The sequence below is a fragment of the Pelophylax lessonae genome (genome assembly GCF_965119305.1).
Source record: "Pelophylax lessonae genome assembly, chromosome: 5".
NCBI lineage: Eukaryota > Metazoa > Chordata > Amphibia > Anura > Ranidae > Pelophylax > Pelophylax lessonae.
The window spans coordinates 271,494,204-271,516,717 of NC_138772.1; the positions used below are offsets into that span (position 1 = coordinate 271,494,204).

Below are 22,514 nucleotides of genomic sequence, written 5' to 3' on the forward strand. Positions count from 1 at the left end.
GTCCCTCTCACATCCCCCCAACAGCACTGTCCCTCTCACATCCCCCCAACAGCACTGTCCCTCCCACATCCCCCCAACATCACTGTCCCTCTCACATATAACCCTCAAAGCACTGTCCCTCTCACATTCCCCCACACCACTGTCCCCTTCACTTATCCCCCCACAGCACTGCCCCCTTCACCTATCCCCCCACAGCACTGCCCCTTCACCTATCCCCCCACAGCACTGCCCCCTTCACATATCCCCCCACAGCACTGCCCCCTTCACATATCCCCCCACAGCACTGCCCCCTTCACCTATCCCCCCACAGCACTGCCCCCTTCACCTATCCCCCCAAGGCACTGCCCCCTTCACATATCCTCCCACAGCACTGCCCCCTTCACATATCCTCCCACAGCACTGCCCCCTTCACCTATCCCCCCACAGCACTGCCCCCTTCACCTATCCCCCCACAGCACTGCCCCCTTCACCTATCCCCCCACAGCACTGCCCCCTTCACCTATCCCCCCACAGCACTGCCCCTTCACCTATCCCCCCAACAGCACTGCTCCCTTCACCTATCCCCCCCCACAGCACTGTCCCTCTCACATCCCCCCAACAGCACTGTCCCTCTCACATCCCCCCAACATCACTGTCCCTCTCACATATAACCCTCAAAGCACTGTCCCTCTTCACATCACCAGCCCCCCCACACACACACCACTGTCCCCTTCATATCACCCCCCAAAGTGCTGCCCCTTTCACATATCCCCCCACAGCACTGTCCCTCTCACATCCCCCCACACTACTGCCCCCTTCTTTATATCCCCCCACAGCACTGCCCCCTGCACCTATCCCCCCAACAGCACTGCCCCCTTCACCTATCCCCCCAACAGCACTGCCCCCTTCACCTATCCCCCCCAACAGCACTGCTCCCTTCACCTACCCCCCCCCCCCACAGCACTGTCCCTCTCACATCCCCCCAACAGCACTGTCCCTCTCACATCCCCCCAACAGCACTGTCCCTCCCACATCCCCCCCAACATCACTGTCCCTCTCCCATATAACCCTCAAAGCACTGTCCCTCTCACATCCCCCCACACCACTGCCCCCTTCACTTATCCCCCCCACAGCACTGCCCCCTTCACCTATCCCCCCACAGCACTGCCCCTTCACCTATCCCCCAAAAGAACTGCCCCCTTCACATATCCCCCACAGCACTGCCCCTTCACATATCCCCCACAGCACTGCCCCCTTCACATATCCCCCCACAGCACTGCCCCCTTCACCTACCCCCCCACAGCACTGCCCCCTTCACATATCCCCCCACAGCATTGCCCCCGTCACATATCACCCCCAAAGCACTGCCCCTTTCACATACCCCCCAAAGCACTGCCCCCTTCACCTATCCCCCCACAGCACTGCCCCCTTCACATATCCCCGCACAGCACTGCCCCCTTCACATATCACCCCCAAAGCACTGCCCCTTTCACATATCCCCCCACAGCACTGCCCCCTTCACCTATCCCCCACAGCACTGCCCCCTTCACATATCCCCCCACAGTACTGCCCCCTTCACATATCCCCCCACAGCACTGCCCCCTTCACATATCACCCCAACAGCACTGCCCCCTTCACCTATCCCCCCACAGCACTGCCCCTCTCACATCCCCCTCACAGCACTGTCTCCCTTTACATCACACACACACACCACTGCCCCCTTATATCACCCCCACACACATACACAGCACTGCCCTGTTAACACACACCCCCATAGCACTGCCCCCTTTACATCAACACACACCACTACCCTCTTAACATATCACCCCCACAGCATTGCTCCCCTTTTCATGAATCCCCACACACCACACTACCCCCCTGTACATTACCCCTGCTCCCCAATCATCCTTCACAACTTCACAGCACTGTCCTCCCTTCACTCTCCCACCTTACACACACAGAACGGAGAGCAGGAGGCGGGGCAATCTCGAGAGGCAGAAGAACAGCAACACTGCAAGCAGAGAGGCAGCCGATTGTGTGACTCCCAACCAATCACCTCCCACCTCCCAGCAGCCAATCACCCAGGCAGCTGCCTCTCTCTATTCAATGCCGGTCCCGCCCCCAGTCACAGTCCCGCCTCCGGTCATCCACCCTGCTCTGCTAATGACAGCAGCAGAGGCAGAGATGAAAACAAGCAGCTGATCGCAGCGGTCCTGACAGAGCAGCAGCTCGGGCCGCAAACGGACCGCGGGCCGTCATTTAGTGATGCCCGATCTAGAGGAATGCCACCTCCTCCCGGAATTACTCTACAAATTAAAGATGGACTTTTGTGGCACAACAATAAAATCTTTATTCCTGAAAGATTTTGGGTCAATATTCTGGGCCTCTGCCACGATCACACACTCGCTGGTCACTTTGGTATCCGCAAGACTACTGAACTGCTCCAGCGTACCTTCTGGTGGCCTAGCCTGGAGAAGGACTGTAGGAAATATGTTGAGACCTGTGTCACCTGCATTCGGAACAAGACAACCAGAACTAAGTCTTGGGGTCTACTCAGACCTTTGCTGATTCCAGACAGGGCCTGGAAAAAGATATCCATGGACTTGATTGTGGAACTGCCCCCATTCGAGGCTCACACCACCATCTTTTTAGTCGTGGATCGGCTATCCAAGATGGCACATTTCTTGCCAATGAAGGGTACACCATCAGCCGCAGATACTGCCAAAATGTTCATCAAGGAGATTGTAAGACTGCATGGAGTTCCTACCAACATAGTGTCCGAAACCTCCAAGTTTTGAAAATCCCTTTGTGAAAAATTGGGAATTCAACTATCCTTTTCTTCAGCTTACCACCCACAGACCAATGGCCAGACAGAAAGGACTAAATCAGACCTTGGAGCAGTATTTACGCTGTTTTTCCTCTTATTCACAGGATGATTGGGTAACGCTGTTACCACTGGCCGAGTTTGCCTACAATAATTCTGAATATTCTGCTATTAAGCAGACCCCGTTCTTTGCCAATTATGGCTACCACCCTTCCTTCCTGGTCACCACAGTTCCCAAAGGCCCTGTTCCTGCTGTCCAGGACACGGTTAATTTTTTTACATCCAATAACAGATTACTACAGGAAACTATGGCCAAAGCTCAAGAATGTAACAAAAGGTGCTATGACAGAAAAAGAAGAGGAGAACTGATCTCGGAACCTGGTGACAAGGTATGGCTGGCCACAACCAACCTAAAACTAACCTGCCCGTCAAGAAAACTTGGGCCCAAGTACATAGGCCACTTTCCAGTTAAAAGGAAAATGAATGATGTGACCTATGAATTACTGTTACCTGAGTCTTTTAAAATCCACCCTGTCTTCCACGTATCATTGCTGAAATCTACATTACCAGACCCTTTACCTGGACGGATCAATGGGCCTCCTGAACCCATGCTAATCGATGGAGAAGAGGAATTCGAAGTAGAATCCATTATTGATTGAAGGAAAAGAGGCAACCTAATCCAATACTTAATTAAATGGAAAGGTTATGGACCTGAAGATAATTCCTAGGAGCCAGTAACCAATATTCATGCAAAAGGCCTAATCCAAGCATTCAAATGTATTCACCCTGAGAAACTAGCCCGTTTGGGCATCCGGAGGCTGCCCATTGGGAGGGGGCAATGTAAGAAGAGGTTTGCTGTTCAGAGTTGTGTTTCTGTTCAATCCCGCTGGGACTTGGTGAATGCGCATGCAACGTGACAGATGCTGGCACCAAATGGGCTATTTAAACCCAGCCCTTGCTCAGCTCCAGTGCTGCTTTGTCTTCAGCCTTGTTGACCTGAACCTGCTAACCTGTATCCTGCTTACCAGTACCAGACCCGGGTTGTCCTGACTATCCTCTGCTCTCCGCCTGCACCGACCTCGGCTTGTCCCTTGACCTCCAGTCTGCTCCTTCTGGCTCCTGTATGACCGGCTTGTCGCACTACGCTCCTGCCACCAGCACTAGTTGCCAGCATACCTGCTCTGGACCTACCCGGCTATCCCTGTCTGTGGACATCAGCCTGCTTCCAGCTACATCAGGCACTCATGCTACTCTATACTCGGCGCCTCCTGTCTGCACTATCAGGGGTCCCGAGTCAGAGGCGTAAGAGAGGCCTTCCTCACCGTTCAGGCTCACCTCCAGGTACGTGATAGGAATCTCCTGAGTATTTTTAAAAGGAGGCTTCTGCAGAGCTGAAAGCACCAAACTAAGATCCAAAAGGTGGCAACGGAGTCTGCACTGAAGGAACCAAATGTCAGACACCCTGAAGAAAGCTACGCACCAGGAGTGTTTGACCAAAGATTGTTAGACGAAGACAGCCAAAACCAACACCTGGCCCTTTATGATACTGAAGGTCAATTACTGTTTTCTGTTCAACCCCCCGTTGAAGGAAGGTTAAGATCTGAGCCACCAAGAAGTAGCGTAGAGGAACCCCAAAAAACTCACATCATGTAATGTACGTCTTCCATGTACGATGGAAAGTAGATTTCCTAGCTTTCAAAAGGGTAGGAATCACTGACTCAGATAAACCCCTATCCTTCAGCACCTGGTGTTCAACAGTCAAACCGGCAAAGCTAGCGACTGTAAAGCAGGATGGAAGATCGCTCCTTGAGACAGAAGATCCTCCCTGAGAGGAAGCTTCCAAGGAACGACTTCGACCAGCCACACCAGATCGGCGTACCAAGCCTGGTGAGCCCAGTCCGGAGCCACTAAGATGGCTAGAATCCCTTTTGCCTCGATCCTGCGTAGAAGTCTGAGCAGAAGCTTAAGAGGAGAGAAGGCATAAATTGGCTGATACTGACCCCCACGGGGCTACCAGCGTGTCTGTGGCTTCGGCCAAAGGATCCCTTGACCGAGCCACAAACCTCTGCAGCTTTCTATTGAGCTGAGATGCCAACAGATCCACTTTGGGAGGGCCCCACCGGAGACACACCTGATGAAACACCTCCGGATGAAGGGGCCACTCCCTGTGGTCCAACGCCTGCCCACTGAGATAATCCGCCTGCCAATTTTCCACCCTGGGAAAGTGTACGGTGGAGAGGGCTGGAAAAAACTTTTCTGCCCACCTTAGAACACGGCTACCTCCAGAGCGGCCAGGACACAACTTGTGCCCCCTTGGTGATTGGCATAAGCCACGGCCGTGGCATTGTGAGAATGAATGGGCACTGGACAACCCTGCAGACGATCAGTCCAAGACATTGACCAGTAGTCTGGACTGTTCCAGCGTCCAGATCTCCTGAGCAGAATGCTTGCCAAGGAGGCCTCCCCCAGTTGGACAGGCTGGCATCCGTGGTGATCACTGTCCCATACGAGGGGAGGAAGGATTTTCAAACCCCGGGAATGTGAACGACGGAGAGGGCTGGAATGAACCGTTCTGCCCACCTTAGAATACTGGCTATATCCAAAGCTGCCAGGACACTTCTTGTGCCCCCTTGATTGACATAAGCCACACCCGTGGCATTGTCCGATTAAATGCACACTGGACAACCCTTAAGATGATCCATCCAATGGTCCAGACACAGTCTGATTGCTTGGAGTTTAAAGACATTGATCAGTAATTTGGACTCTTTCAGCGTCCAGATGCCCTGAGCAGGATGCTTGTCGAGGACACCTCCACAGCTGGACAGGATGGTATCCTTGGTGACCACTGTCCAATACAAGGGGAGGAAGGATTATCCCAGCTGAAGCGCCAGAGAATGAAGCCACCATATCAAGGACTTCCTCGTTACCCGACTCAGCCAGATCTGATATTCCAGAGGCTGGGAAGTCTTGTCCCGTTAAGGGCAGAATCTCCCTTTGCAGGGACCTCGTATGGAACTGTACAAACGAAACCGCCTCGAAGGTAGACACCATCAGGCCCAGCACCCGCATGGAAGTCCGGAGGGATGACCATCTGTTGGACAGCAGGAGACGAATTGCAGCCTGCAATTTCTGGAGTTTGTCCAGAGGAAGGAGCCTTCTGGCTAAGGCCGAGTCTAGAGTCAGGCCCAGATAGTCCAGCTTCATGGATGGAACCAGAGCAGACTTCTAAAAGTCCAGAATCCAGCCGTACTTCCACAGAGTCAAGATTGTGATCTCCAGGTTGTCCACAAGAGCAGAGGGAGACACTTCTCGCAGAAGGAGATTGTCCAAGTAGCCCACTACTGCGATAGCCCGTTGGTGTAGCAAGGCTAGCACTGGGCTAACACTTTTGTGAAGAGAAGCAGAGGCGAGACCAAAGTATAATGCCACAAACTGATAATGCTCCTCCCCCACAGCAAAGTGGAGAAAATGCTGGTGACTGGCACATATTGGAATGTGAAGTTAGGCATCCTTGATATCGATAGAGGCAAGGAAAATCGCCCTGACGCAGGGATGCCACCATCATTCGAATGGACTCTATTCTGAACTTCTGTACCTGCACAAAGCAGTTTAGCGCCTTGAGGTCCATGATTGGACCCACTTTGCCTTCCTTCCTGGGGACTGTGAACAGGTTTGAGTAAAAACCCTGAAAATGTTCCGAAGTTGGAACCGAGACAATCAGCCATTGAAGGAACAGGTTTTGCACTGCCCCAAACAGGTCCGGCAAGCGGTCTGGTGATAGGTGCAAGTTGGAGGGAAAAACCTTGCCGGGGGGACAAGAGCGAAGCTCGATCTTGTAGACGGACCAAATGATTTTGTGGAAGGACTTGTCTTGCACTAGGGAAGTCCACGGGTCCGGAAACCAGCAAATACATCCCCCCACCCCCGATACGGGTGAGGGCACACCTTCATGCTGAAGGAACCTTGTCTGGAGAAGCCTGATTTGGCTTGCCAGACCATGTTCATTTGGATACTCCTGAACAGGTCCTGAAAGGCTTCCAGCCCTTGTTAGTCGAGCCTGAAGGACGAAAAAAGGTCTTATGAGCTGAGAAGGAAGGCCCAAGTCTAAGGTGAGGTTCCTTGCCCTAGTAGCCTGTGGAAGAAAAGTAATCTTCCCCTCAGACCTTTAAAGATGTCATCCAGGGTAGCACCAAAAAGGCGATCTCCTTGGAAAGGAAGATCAGTTAAGGCCTTTTTTGAAGCCTGATCTGCAGACCAGCACTTGAGCCGAAAGACGACTGCTAAAACAGAGGCGAGCCATCAGGGGATCTGCAACCAAAGAGGCATCACAGATAAACTGCAGCCCCTGGACCAGCTGGTCCGCCAGCTCAACAAAAGCAGGGGGGAGCTGTTCTCCCTCCAGGTCATAATAGCTTAGCCCACTCGGGGTGAGTTTGAGAGACTAGGGCAATGGTGAATACCGGCCTCGTTGTCGAACCAGCCAGAGTGTACGTATGGCGGACCGCAGCCTCCGCCTTCTGGTCAGGCGGATCCTTAAAGGCCGGGGACTCTTCAACCGGAACCATGGTTGCCTTGTTTATTCTGGAATTGGGAGGGACCACCTCAGGTGGCACAGTCCACTTCTTAAGAAGGAACTCCTCATGCCTAGTAAAGCGCTTAGAGACCCCACAGGAATGCTTTGGTTGTCCCCACTCTTTAGCGACAATTCTGTCAAAATAGGCAGGGACAGGAAACACCTTTGCCGCTCTGGATGGCTTGTGAGTGCCAAAGGGTAACAGCGCCTGTGTTGCAGCTTCAGCTGCGTCCTCCATCTTCAGGGTCTCACCCACAGATACAATCAGTGAATCCACGAGCGCCTTTTCGTGCGTGGTCGCAGGCGTGTAGGAATCATCCTCACTATCGGAGGATTCCAGGCACGTTGTTGCAGACCCAACAGGGTGACCCACGTCCGCAGCGGCCTAATCAGATTCAGGATCTGATGAGACAGATGAGGCAGGGGACAGCAGGGGGTGCTTTTTTCTAGTCCGTTGCCCGCAAGCCGCCTCCATCCAGGACACAAGGGACTCCAGGGCCAACGTCAATGCATGGATGGATGGTTGGGACCCGGAGGGCCCCACAGCCTTAAGAGAGGGGATCAGGTGGGGAAATGTGCTCCAAAGACTCCATAAGTCATGAGGGGGACCCCACAAAAAAGTGTAAAACACTGCTAAGGGACAACCCCCACCGCACTGACAGCACCACCAGGTCGCCAGGCACAAAGCATCAAGCGATCCTCAGCAGAGAGGGAGAGAACCCCACCAGACTCACCACCCGCAGAGAAAAGCACCTGCAGCCACCAGGATAATCTGCACTACACGAAGGAAGTAAAATGATCCAGGAGTCAGCACCAGAGGATGAGGCGGTGCTCCCACCACTGAAATCCCTGTCCAGAGGTCTCCACTGTCATGGACGTCACTATATTCAATGGCAACCACAGCAAAATCACCGCCGGACTACACAAACATGGCCACCGTGTATAAAACACACACAACAAAATCGCATACAGGGACCCAGGATTGGGAGACCAGGCCTCAAGGACAGATCCCCCACACACACACACACACAGTCAATCGTCCAGTTGCCGGCGGCGCATCCTCCCTGGCCCCCCACTGCCAGTGAGTGCCCTGCTCCCACCCCAGGAAAGTGGCCAGACCACCCAAACAGCCCCAGCATATGGGGAAGGGGGGGCGGACGAGAGATTCGAAGGGGGGGTGCTGGCGGGAAGGAGGGGAACTTGGCGGTCTGGATGTCCCAAGGAGAGGCCTACGTCCACCCCAAGGAGAGGTGGGACAGCTACTCACCATACCAGGAACCAGCCAGGCACCGCTCCAGACAGAACCTCTCTCCATCGGAAAGGGGGGCTGTTAGCTGGGGGAATGCTGCGATTCGGTCCGAGACCTGGTCGTATGCGACCTCGCGAGGTGTTTAACTCGCAGGCCACCACCCATGCAGTGGGGCTTTGTCATGGCCGACCTAGTGTGGAGCTAAGGTCTCAGACATTAAGAGACGCCGGGGACTCCCATTTAATGGATACATTTGGCAGATCACTGCAACATTCGGTAAACCCTTATCTAATTAACCTTTTCATCCCTCTTGGGATGCTGCAGTGTTCTGTATGATTTACAGCTATATATAGGCTGTTTTATTATGCCATCTGACAATCTTTTTGATTATATTCCTCCACACTAGTGCCATCTTTGGTCTACACATATTTATAACATATGGAATAAAACAGAATATATATATAAAAAATGATCCATTTTTCATTAATATCCATGATTCATTAATAATATATACACAATTGTTTCTACATCCATATATTCTTCTTGTCTTGCTCTTTGTTCGCATACACGCTTAGACACATACAATCGTTGGTTCTTCCGATTTTATATATCCTTCTTGTCTTGCTCCTTGTTCGCATACACGCTTAGACACATATAATCGTTGGTTCCTCCGATGTTACATATTCCCGGCCACCCCATTTCTTTATATCTTTGCTTTTATGGGGGAAAGGTTGGTTTTATATGTACTTATATTGCGGAGGGTCTAATATGTTGTAATACATCTATTTAATTATATATGCGTTTACTCATGTCTTTATTAGATAACATAGGTTGTTTTTATCAATTCTTGAAGCACCGATAGTGCCAAATTGAGATCCCACGGAGGTACCAGGGATTGCACCAGAGGAGCCAGATGGCGAACTCTCTGCACAAAATTGTGAACCAAGGACTTTGCCGGAAATCAGGCCCTTGATAGTGCCCAGAGCCAAATGTTGATCTACACCCAATTGTAGAAATACCAACAAGCGAGGCAAGGAAAAGGAACAGGGAGAAACCCCCCGTGACTCATACCAAGTAATTTGCGCCTTCCAAACTCGATGGAAAAGATTACTGGAGGTAGATTTTCTAGCTTTCAACAGCGTAAGAATCACCGACTCGTACAGCCCTCTGTCCTTCAGCACTTGGCTTTCAATAGCCAAGCCATTAAAGGCAGCTACCTTAAAGCAGGATGGAAGATTGGTCCCTGAGACAGAAGATCTTCCCTGAGAGGAAGTTTCCAAGGGATGTCTGCTACCAGCCTAACCAGGCCTACGTACCAAGACTGGCAAGGTCAGTCTATCGCCACCAGAATGACTAGAATTCCTTCTACCTCGATTCTGCGCAGCAGTCTCGACAGAAGTTGTATTGGAGGAAAGGTGTAAATCAGACGATACTGACCCCAAGGGACCACTAGAGCGTCTGCGTTGTCGGCCAGAGGATCCAGAGATCTTGACACAAACCTCTGCACCTTCCCGTCAAGACAGGAAGCCAGCAGGTCCACATCGGGGGTCCCCCACGGAAGACACGGTTTATGAAAAACCTCTGGGTGAAGAGACCATTCTCCCGGATCCAACGTCTGCTGACTTAGATAGTCCACTTGGCAATTCTCTACTCCCGGAATATGCACATCAGAGAGGGCAGGAACATATCGATCTGCTCACCTCAAGATGCCGGCCACTTCCAGGGCCGCCAGGGCACTCTTTTTACCCCCTTGATGATTGACATATGCCACAGCCATAGCATTGTCTGATTGTATCCACACAGGGCATCCCTGCAGACGATCTGTCCATGGAGACGGACAAAGTCTGATCGCCCAAATTTCCAGGATGTTGATCGGCAACCTGGACTCCTCCCGATTCAAGACACCTTGGGCCGAACACACTCCTAAAACACCTCCCATCTGAACAGACTGGAATCCAATACAGCGGAAGAAAGGATTTTCCCCAGATGTAGGACCGGGGAGTGGAGCCACCATAGGAAAGACTCCCTCAAACCCTGACTCAACAGGATCAGATTGCTGAATGACAACGGATTCTTGTTCCATTTGATCAGAATCTCCGTTGCAAGGGTCTGATGTGGAACTGCGCAAATAGAACCGCTTTGAAGGTGGAGACCATCAGACCCACACTTGCATGCAAGTCCTGAGTGATGATCGATGGTTGGACAACAGGAGCCAAACAACATCCTGTAGCTTCAGAAGTTTTGTCTGAGTAAGAAACACCCGGGCTGACGCTGAGTCCAGCATCAGACCAAAGTAGTTCAGATTTGTGGACAGAGACCGTGCCGATTTCTGAAAATTCAGTGTCCCCCAAACTCCTGCAGAGTTCGCACCGTAACAACCAAGTCTGCTTCTAGAGCCGAGGAAGACTCTGCACGCAGAAGTAGATCTTCCTAGGTAACCTAGTACCACAATCTCCTTCTGCCATAACAAGGCAAACACTGGGGCTAAATCCTTTGTGAACACCCGAGGAGCTGAGGCGAGACCAAAGGGTAACGCCATGAATTGAAAGCGGATGGACTACATCTGAAATTTCTGAACCCACACAAAGTGGTTCAGAGCCTTGAGATCCAAGATTGGACGAACCTCGCCTTCCTTCCTGGGAACTGTAAACAGATTTGAATAAAAACCTTGAAAACGTTCCGACTCTGGAACCGGCCCCATAACTCCTTGTGGTAACAGGTCCTGCACTGCTCCGTAGAGGCCCTGTAGCAGCTCCTGAGACAGGCATAAGTTGGAAGGAAAGAACCTGATGGAGACAAGGACCGAAACTCTATCTTGTAACTGAACCGAATTAGTTTGTGGACCCATTTCTCCTGAATGAGCAAGGTCCACAGATCCGGAAAGAAGCAAAGACATTCCCACACCCCAGACGCGGGTGAGGGCGCTCCTTCAGGCTGGGGAAGGCTTGTTTGCGGAACCAGATGCGCCCGCTTTGGACTTACCATTCCAGGGTCTCTTGGAGCCTCCCACAAAGTTACGGGTGGATCTCGAGCCCTTTTCCTGCGATCCAGACCGACGAAAGGGCTGCTTGTGAGCCGAAAAGAAGGGACCCCGCTTACAGCGAGGTTCCTTGCCCTTAGCAGCCTGCGGAAGCAATGTACTCTTGCCTCCCGTAAGACCCCTAATAATCTCTTACATAGAGGCACTGAACAGAAAGTCACCTACAAAAGGAAGATCAGTCATCAGTCAGCATCTTTTTAGAAGCCTGGTCAGCCGACCAGTACTTCAACCAGATCATGTGGCAAAGGATCATCGCCGTCACCGAAACCCTGCTGGCCAAAGGGGCTGCATCCAGGGATCCATCGCAAATGTACTGTAACCTCTGGATCAACTGATCTGCCAGGTCCGCCAGCTCAGAAGGGTGTTGACTCCCCTCCAGATCCTGGCACAAAATCTTAGCCCATTCCGTTAAAGTCTGGGATATCAAGGTGATAGCAAACACCGGTCTCAAAATTGAACCAGCCACGGTGAAGAGGTACAGGACTAGAGACTCAGCTCTTTTGTCCACGGGGTCCTTAAAAGACAGAGTCCTCCACCGGCAAAAGTGTGGTCTTATTTAGGCTGGAAAGCTGAGAATCCACCGACAGTGGAACTGTTAGTCTCTTCAGAAGAGACTCCTCAAAAGGGATATCTCCTAACAAAACGCTTAGGTATTCCAACCATGCATTTTGGCGAACCCCACTGAGTAGTGACAATCTCGTCAAAATAGGCAGGAAAGGGGAACACCTTAGTCACGTTGGAAGATTTGCGGGTGCCAATCTGCACTGGCGTCGCCAACTCAGCTGCAGCGGAGTCCTCCAACTTTAAAGTTTCCCGCACTGACCACCAGTGCTTTTTCAGAGCAGAGGAGGACTCATCCTGTTGTTAGAGCACTCAGCATACGTGGACACAGACCCAGTGGGCTGACTCTCGTCCGTGGAGGCAAATCCACCTTTAGAATCTGAGGAAGCAGAGGATAAAGGTGAAGGCAGGGGTGGGGGCTTCAAACTTACCACCCGAACTGGAGAGCGCCAAAACGGTCTGCCACACTGGAAAGAGGAAGAGGAAACGCTGACCTGACACTAGAGGCCCCCCCACAGCCTCAGCACTGCATCAGACTACAGGAAAATGGCCGTCATTAAAACTCTATGGGGAAACCAAAAACATGGCCGTCAAAGCCAGGAATACAGAATCCAAGGCAAAATGGTGGCACCATGCGGCACTGCATTGGAACCTGGACCCAAGGGAAGCACATAGACCTCAGAGGAGGGGACCACCACCCCCACAGCACTCCAGGTAATGACACCCCCACTACTTCTCCGGCCCAACGCTTACAAGCCCGGAGGGGCCAGCGGAGGGGATAGGGCGCAAATGAGGGCACCTACACAGGGGAACCCCGCTAAGGAGAAGGGGGAAAAGTATGGGGGGAGGAAGGACACAGGAGGGGCCTACCATCCCCAGGGAAGGCCCGCGACCACCCCAACAATTCTGTAAGAAAGGAGGGGGGCACTACTCACCATACCACAGTCCCCAGGTGGGCGCTGCTTACAGCAGTCCACTGCACCATCTTGGAATGGGGGTGATGTGGCCTGCGGTACACTGTGACTCTGATTGGGACTGTTGTCGAGACCAGGGCAATGCGACCTTGCGAGGTGCTTCACTCGCCGGCCAGCCCCCGTGCAGTGGGGCTATGTCGCGGCCAACCTAGCGCGGAGCTAATAGTTGGGTCACGCTCGCAGGCCAGACTGGGAAGACCATAAGGAACTAGAATATCCAGTGCGTCACCCAGTCCGGCTGTTGAATTTAGTTTGCCCAGGAACAGTTGATTGCAGTTCCCACAGGAGCAAAAATAATAAAGAAAAAGTAAAAAATTCAATCTAAAAAGGAAAAAATGCCAGGACCACAGATCCCAGCAAAGAGCCAGGTCCTTACTCCTGACTAGGCAGAAAAAACTGGAGTCCTACAGCAGGAAGTGATGGTATACCCTCTGGGACTGTCCCAGGGGCGTAATCAAAAAAGTTTCTGCCTAGTCCTAATCCTAGAGAGAGAGCATAAAGCCCAATGGTCTCAAGACTTAAAGCTGTGTCTGTCGGTGAACGAAAGAGAAAAAACATTTTTCACAGGATATACTGAGTGTATATGTGATGAGTTCACATACCTTGAAAACCCTTTTATAATACTTAATTATATTTATTAGTCACTTACCAAAAGACCGATAAACTAAGCTCTAAAAATAACAAAATAATTGAGGTGGTGCAAACAAAGATCTGCAGAAACCTCCAAAATGCTGCCCTTACAGCTGAATCGCTTACCATTATAAAGTCTATCCACTGGCTAATAGCAAATATGCAGGAGAGAGAAAGGGATGGACAAGAACTATCCAAAAGTGCTTAAAGTGGTTGTAAAGGCGGGATTTTTTTTTTTACCTTCATGCATTCTATGCATGAAGGTAAAAAACCCATGTGCAGCTTTCCCACAGACCCCACCCACTAATACTCACCTGAACCCCCTCTCGATTCAGAGATGTGAACGGAAGCCTCAGCTATCCCAAGTCTCTCTCTCCTCATTGGCACACACACAGCAGCAGAAGTCATTGGCTTCTACTGCTGTAAATTTTAGAAATTCTTTTACCTTAATGCATTCCTTGCATTAGGGTAAAATAAATGCTCCATTAGCTGCCTAACCACCCTTTATACTTACCAGAGTCCAATCTCTATCTAGCTCTGTGCACATCTGCAGTGAGGCTTGTCTGTTTCCCTCCTCGCTATCCTGAATGATAGCAACAACAGGCTTTGGCTCCTGCTGCTGGCAATCAAATTATACGAGGAGGGAGCGGGGCCAAACTGCGCTGTGTAGGTCTATGGATGAACTCAGCCCAGCCTGGAAGGTGAGCCCCCAGGTGTGCCACTATAGGAAGCGGCTTACTATGGTGGCTCACTACATTACCACTGCACAGAGCAGGTAAGTATAACGCGTTTGTCATTTTAATTAAAAAAAAAAAAAATATCATTTACAACCGCTTTAAGCTTTACCTGGCACAACAGCCTGGGGTATGGCCATAGGTGAAGGCTTTAGTAGGCTGCTGCAGATATGTGCAGGTACCATTACTTCCAGCAGTGGTTATTCTAATGACTCAGTCTTCAAATCAAAATTAAAATAAAATATTTGTATTTCTTGAATTTAGGGTTTGCAGATGGCACAAAATAATGACAAAACAAAATATTTACAGATGAAGCATGAAAAAGGTATTAAACTGAAACTCATTTTATGCCACAAATTATGTAAGGATAATTACCTCTTTCAGAGCCACAGATCAAAAATAATTCTACATCCTCACACCCTTGCTAAAAATACACAAAAGTACATCTACTGGCTTACTATATTGACTATTTTTTAATAATTCCTAAGTTTTCCCAGCTGACACCACATTTGTGGACCTTAGCCTTACTGCTAAATGATCCCTAAGCTTGAGAAACGTAGGGCTTCGTTTTATTCCAGTTCCTGGAATCTGACAACTGTCTACATAAATTTCAGTCAATTCAGGACAAATATTACTAAAATGAAGAAATATAACTAAATAGTTGGGGGGGCTTTGGGACAAGATTTCTCAAAGTGCACATTAGAAGCTGAAGCAAGACAGACAGAGCCCTCCTCATTTCCTGGCTTTAGGTTTTTTAGGCCTTTCCTCCCCAGCTTTACCATCCTTGGCCCACCCCTTTAATTTATTGAATTTCAGGTCCTTCCCAACATTGAGGGTCAGCTTAACATCTGCACGCAAATTTTTCTGCCTAAAATCTCCCACTGCCAGGCTGACATCCACTCATCAAGGCACTTTGATATTTGCATAACTCCACTTAAAGCCAGATCAATGCTGAGGGCTCTTAAGAGGAGTATGGCGACAGGAAACTGATGTTTTCAGGAAAGTATGCTTGGCCCTCTTCTGTCCCCTCCCACCAGCCATAATCTGCCTGCGCCAAGAAGCACAGAGACACATTGATGATTTCCCTGGGTATAAGTTGGAATGCAATGAAAAATGGAAATTTTGCATTTCAAAAATGCCATTAGCATTTTCATGAAGGGCAAGGGGGAACCAAAGGCAGCAAAATGCAAGCAGATTAAACTTCAGTTGTAAAGAACTCTTACCAGAAGGTTGAAATACTTGTTAAATCCTCCAAGAGAACCAACTCACATCGCACTTGGTCCCATTCAAATCTGTGCAGGGGTTGCTGAGGAGTGTTGCCACATAGCTGGGCCCACCTCCCTCCCTTTACACTTGTCCAAGAGACATTAGAGTATCATCGAGTGGCTTGCGTTTTTGTGAATGGCAGCTCTGTTGCAGCTGCTGATTTTCACAACCACACAAGCCGACAGGATTACTTCTCCACACTCTATACCTGAATAACTGGTGGCTGGGACTGTCATTTCGGATATTGGCAATGTTTATTTACAATGAATATAGAGAATATCAGAAGGGAAACAGGGCGATATAAGATTACATAGCAAAACTGCAGAATGAAGATGGGGTGGGGGCGTCACTGCTGGTTGTAACTCCCTCATGTGAATGCCCATAGAGTTCAGACCTGGACTGACAAAAATGTATTTTTTTTTTCTAAACCTCAGCACATGTTTGAATGGGACCAAATGCTATGTGCATTGCACACCCTGAGTGATTTAACAAGCATTTTCACCTTCTGGCGTGAGTTGTTCTTTGACGTCAATGAGAACAGAGATTTGGTATCAAAAGTTCACCTTCAATTACGTGTAAAATTGTCTGTTTTGCCATTAAAAATCACCTTATACATGGACATTCAAGTCATTTTGAGAAATTAAATTCACATACCTACACTCTCTCCACTTCTGGAAAATATCAAGCTCCATAGACTCAGTTTGATTTGGAATGAATCGAAATTCAGACACAAGTTCTGGTGTATGTTCTGATAGCTCACACTCACCAAGTTCCGCTGAAAAAAAAGAAAATACATTTACAAAATACATTTAACATGGCATGCATCCCCTTCTCTTGAAATATTGAGTGGGAGGTACAATAAATAAAAAAAAAAAAATCACTGCATTTGCTGTCCAAGACAAAGTAATTTTTTTCACACATAGAACAGCGTGTACTAATGACAACATTGTCACCTGCTTTCTTATTCTACAATTCCTAAGTAAAACAATCTCCTTTTGGGTCCATGTACACGGGACGTTAGAAAAAACGTCCTGCAAAGCTATTTCTGACGCCGGCAAAAAGCAGCTGTTAAACGTGCTTTCAGTAGCTTTTTCCATTTGCGTTTTTGCACGTTTGGCCACGTTGATGTTAGCAGCGTTTTTCTGCCTCCATTCAAAATCAATGGTTCCCTATGGGAGCCTATTGATTTGAATGGAAGTCGCACCACAAGTCGGATCCGACTTGGGGCGCGACCTGCACTGTGAGAATCTTGAAGGGGAACTCCACGCCAAAAATGGGAAAAAAACTGCGTGGGGGTCCCCCCCAGGTTCCAAACCAGGCCCTTCGGGTCTGGTATGGAATTTGAGGGTAGCCCCATGCCGAAAAAACGGCGTGGGGTCCCCCACAAAATCCATACCAGACCCTTATCCGAACATGCAGCCCGGCAGGCCAGGAAAGGGGAGGGGACGAGCGAGCGGCCCCACCCCCCCTGGACCACACCAGGCCACATGCCCTCAACATGGGGGGGGTGTTGGTGCTTTGGGGCAGGGGGAGCTCTGCACCCCCCACCTCAAAGCACCTTGCCCCCATGTTGATGAGGACAAGGGCCTCATCCCCACAACCCTGGCTGGTGGTTGTGGGTGTCTACGGGCAGGGGGCTCATTGGAATCTGGAAGCCCCCTTTAACAAGGGCCCCCCCCAGATCCCGGACCCCCTCCCTATGTGAATGGGTATGTGGTACACTGTACCCCTACTCATTCACCACATAAAAGGCAGTGTATGGAAATAACGACAGGAGACTTTTTGGAAAGTTTATTAAAAATCTTCATCCGGCTCTTCTTGTCTTCTCCTCTCCGGAGTCTTCTGCTCTTTTGCTGTCCGCTCTTCTTGAGTTCTTCTCTCCGGGGTCTTCTGCTCTTTTGCTGTCCCCTCTTCTTTTCTTCTCCTCTCCGGTCTTCTGCTCTTTTGCTGTCGGCTCTTCTTCTTCCTCCGGTCCTCCTCCGACGACGTCTCCGGTGATTATGCCGGTCTCCGGTCTCTGCAGCTTATTATATAGCCATTAGGGGCGTGGCCCCCCGATGACATCATCGGGAGGCCCCGCCCCCTCATGTCACAGATGACGTCATCGGGGGCCACGCCCCTAATGGCTATATAATAAGCTGCAGAGACCGGCATAATCACCGGAGACGTCGTCGTCGGAGGACCGGAGAAAGAAGAAGAGCCGACAGCAAAAGAGCAGAAGACCGGAGAGGAGAAGAAAAGAAGAGAGGACAGCAGAAGAGGGGACAGCAAAAGAGCAGAAGACCCCGGAGAGAAAAACACAAGAAGAGCAGACAGCAAAAGAGCAGAAGACCCCGGAGAGGAGAAGACAAGAAGAGCCGGATGAAGATTTTTAATAAACTTTCCAAAACGTCTCCTGTCGTTATTTCCATACACTGCCTTTTATGTGGTGAATGAGTAGGGGTACAGTGTACCCCATACCCATTCACATAGGGAGGGGGTCCGGGATCTGGGGGGGCCCCCTTGTTAAAGGGGGCTTCCAGATTCCGAAGAGCCCCCTGCCCGCAGACACCCACAACCACCAGCCAGGGTTGTGGGGATGAGGCCCTTGTCCTCATCAACATGGGGGCAAGGTGCTTTGAGGTGGGGGGTGCAGAGCTCCCCCTGCCCCAAAGCACCAACACCCCCCCATGTTGAGGGCATGTGGCCTGGTGTGGTCCAGGGGGGGTGGGGCCACTCGCTCGTCCCCTCCCCTTTCCTGACCTGCCGGGCTGCATGCTCGAAAAAGGGTCTGGTATGGATTTTGGGGGGGACCCCACGCCGTTTTTTCGGCGTGGGGCTACCCTCAAATTCCATACCGGACCCGAAGGGCCTGGCTTGGAACCTGGGGGGGACCCCCACGCAGTTTTTTCCCCATTTTTGGCGTGGAGTTCCCCCTCAAGATTCTCACAGTGCAGGTCGCGCCGCAAGTCAGATCCGACTTGCGGTGCGACTTCCATTCAAATCAATAGGCTCCCATAGGGAACCATTGATTTTGAATGGAAGAAAAAAAAACTTATAACGTGGCTGAACGTAGGTTCATCACGTTCAGTCACGTACGGCCGCGTTTCTGCATTTGAAACGCCGGGAAACACACGTTCGAACGCAAAGAATTGCGTTCTAAAAAAAGTCCCTGAACGCAACTGCCTGCAAATGACTGTAAACGACCATGTGTACATGGACAGATAAGATAACATGGAGCTGCGTTCAGGGGCTTCTGAAAAAAACACCCAACTGCTCCTAAACGGCCATTTCCAGCGTCCCGTGTACATGGAGCCTTAGGCTCCATGTACACGGAACGTTGTTAAAAGTCCCTTTGAATGCTGGAATTTTTATGACATTTTTCAAACGTCCGTTCGGTCGCGTTTGTACCCGCGTTTAGCGGCGTTTGCGTTTAGAACCGTTCCTAGAGGTCAAAAAAATTATTCCCCTTTAAAATGGAAAAACGCGAATGCTAAACGCGGGTCATCGCGTTCAGACGCGTCTGTGCGTTTGAAACGCCGGGAAACACACGTTCGAACGCAAATAATTGTGTTCTAAAAAAAGTCCCTGAACGCAACTGCCTGCAAATGACTGTAAACGACCTGGTGTACATGGACAGATAAGATAAAATGTAGATGGGTTCAGGGGCTTCTGAAAAAAACGCCCAACTGCTCCTAAACGGCCATTTCCAGCGTCCCGTGTACATGGACATTCAGTGTAAAAAAAAATAATAAAAATCTTATAACCTTGATAAGCAGCGGTTTGCTTTTAGTTACGGTCATGCTTATCTTGTGGGTCACAGGAGTACTGCTAAAAAAAACAAAACAAAAAAGAAAGCACGATACAAATGTGTATGCATTTATTTTTTTTCAAGGCTTTGAATTTGTTTTTGGTGTGTTTTCTAGATTCCTAACTCCCAGCATGCACCTGTAACACTTTGACATAAAAACAAAAAACGCACCAAAAATGCACCATTATTTTTACCTTAATACATACTCTGCATTAAGGAAAAAACCTTGTGTGCAACTCTCCCTAGCCCCCCCTTATCCTTACCTGAGCCTGATGTCAATCCAGCACCGTGCACAAGAGCAGCACTGCTGCTCTCTTTCTCGTTCTCCTTAATGGCTCAGAGGTAGCAGTGGGAGGGCATGGCTCTTGCATCACAGCCATTAAGGAGGGACAGGGGATGGGATTGAGCTGCACTGTGTGTTTGGGAGTGACCCAGCATGCATGCCCATATAGCAAGCGGCGTACTATAGGGGGAAATTCAGCAGGGGGGGTGAGCCAGAAGCGCCAGTGAGGGACCCCAGAAGAGGAGGATCGGGGCTGCTCTGCACAAAACCATTGCACAGAGCAGGTAATTATGCCACCTTTAGTTTTTTTTTTTTAGGTTTTTAACCTTACAATAACTTTTAGTCACCCCCTGTAACTGACCACCCTTTAGCATGTGTGTTATTCCTCACACATGAAAACTATGATTAGAAGTAGTGACAGTAAAAGAAAGATAAATCACAGGGTGTTTAACCGCTTGCCGCCCGCCCGCCCGCCCGCCGTCATAGGACAGCGGAGCGGAGCGACCATTATCCTGGGCCGCCGTCATATGACGGCGGCACTTTAAGCAGGGCAGGCGCGCGATCGTGGGTGCGTCGGCGTGTCCCAGGGACACCCCCCGTCACCGGCAGGGTGGAAACAGCCAATAGGCACGGCTGTTTCCCACGTGATCGGCTGTGTTCCATTGACATAGCCGATCACAATAGAGGGCGGCAAAAAATGACCGTGCATGCGCGATCGGGAGCGCGCAGCGCGGTCATGTCGGTGGCTATGTGTTCCCTAGGAACACAGCTAGTCACCGACAGTGTAAAACAGCCAATGACAGTGGCTGATTGTCATGTGATGGGCTGTGAAGCCATTCACAGCCCATCACAAATGTAAACAAAGAGCAGTAACTCACTGTTACTAGCTTTTCTACCCTCACACACCGTTTCCAGTGTGAGGAGAGGAGAGCCAGAAACAGTGAGTTACTGATCTGTGTACCTGTCCTGTGAAAATCAGAAAAAAAAGTGTCATCAGCCCCCCCCCCATTGCACCTGTCACCCAACAGTCACCTGTCACTATCACTGCACCAAAAATCACTACCTATAAAGTGCACCTGTCACCAGAGACTGCCATAAGTATCGCCAGCGGTGCACCTGTCACCCATCGGTGACCAGCGCCCGTCACCTGTCACCCCATCAATCACCGTCACCTGTCACCCCATCAGTGATCGTCACCTGTCACCCCATCAGTGATCATCACCTGTCACCCCATCAATCAGCGTCACCTGTCACCCCATCAGTGATCGTCATCTGTCACCCCATCAGTGACCGTCACCTGCCACCTATCCGTCACCTGCCACCCATCAGCCAGAATGTCAAAAAGGATGTTCAGCAGCGAGGAGGCGTTTGAGATCATCTCTATGGATGATGAGGGCACCGGGGAGCTCTCATCAGTATCCGGGTCCAATTCCGAATCCGATTCGGAATTTGAAGTCGCCAATAGTAGCGGATCGAAGATGGACTCGGAGGAAGAATGGGTCCCTCCCAAAAGGGCACGGCGCTCTGGAAACCGGGCAGCCACAAGGGATACACCCCAGGATCCTAGGCCCAGTACCAGCACTGCCACCAGCAGTACACCCCAGGATCCTATGCCCAGTACCAGCACTGCCACCAGCGATACACCCCAGGAGCAAATGTCCAGGCCCAGCACCAGCGCTGCGGCATCACTCCCAATTTCTAATCCCCCTTCTACCAGCACTGGAGTGTCACATCCCCCAAGAGCCAGGGCCACCATCCACCTCCCAGATGCTCTTGCCAATCCAAGATGGCTGCCCTCCAACTCAGGATCAGCAAATATTCCCCCTTTTACCGCACAGCCAGGTGTGCAGGCAAATACAGAAAATTTTTCTTTTATTGATTTTCTCCATTTATTTCTGCCCAACGATTTTCTGCAATACATTGTGGACCAAACAAATCTGTATGCCCAGCAGTTTATTGCTAACAACCCCCAATCTTCCTATTCCCGTCCGTTTGAATGGAGAGAGTTAACCTTGGAGGAATTTAAAATGTTTTTGGGCCTCACCATAAACATGGGGGTTACAAAGAAAAATGAAGGACATGCCTATTGGTCCACCCAACCCATACACAGTATGCCCATATATTCTGCCCAAATGACCAGGTCCCGGTATGAAATTATCATGCGCTTCCTTCATTTTAGTGACAACAGCCAATGCCCCCCCCCAAAATCATCCAAATTTTGACAAGCTGTATAAAATTCGCCCCCTCATAAATTTTCATTCCCAAGGTTTTGCAGAACTTTACGTCCCTAATCAAAACATTTGTGTAGAGGAGTCCCTGCTACACTTCACAGGCCGGCTTGGAATAAAGCAGTATATTCCAAGCAAAAGGTCCAAATATGGGGTCAAATTCTATAAACTCTGCGACAGAGCTACGGGATATCTGTATGCGTTCCGCATATACGAAGGAAGAGATTCCCAGCTCAATCCCCCTGACTGCCCGGCCTACATGGGCACAAATGGAAAGATTGTATGGGACTTGGCGTACCCACTGCTGAGGAAAGGCTACCACCTTTACCTGGATAATTTTTATACCAGCGTGCCCCTCTTCAAACATCTGTACCTTGAAGGAA

The 22,514-nt window shown here is 50.2% G+C and overlaps 1 protein-coding gene across 2 annotated transcripts in view; it reads right to left on the minus strand.

The window, feature by feature from the left end:
- Window positions 1–22,514, minus strand: part of EPB41L4B (erythrocyte membrane protein band 4.1 like 4B) — an 839,761-nt gene that overhangs the window by 481,969 nt on the left and 335,278 nt on the right. For both annotated transcript variants that reach the window (XM_082258285.1, XM_082258286.1), the window contains exon 7: window positions 16,485–16,605. In XM_082258285.1, the coding sequence (XP_082114411.1) occupies window positions 16,485–16,605 (121 nt within the window). The remainder of the gene's footprint in view (window positions 1–16,484; window positions 16,606–22,514) is intronic.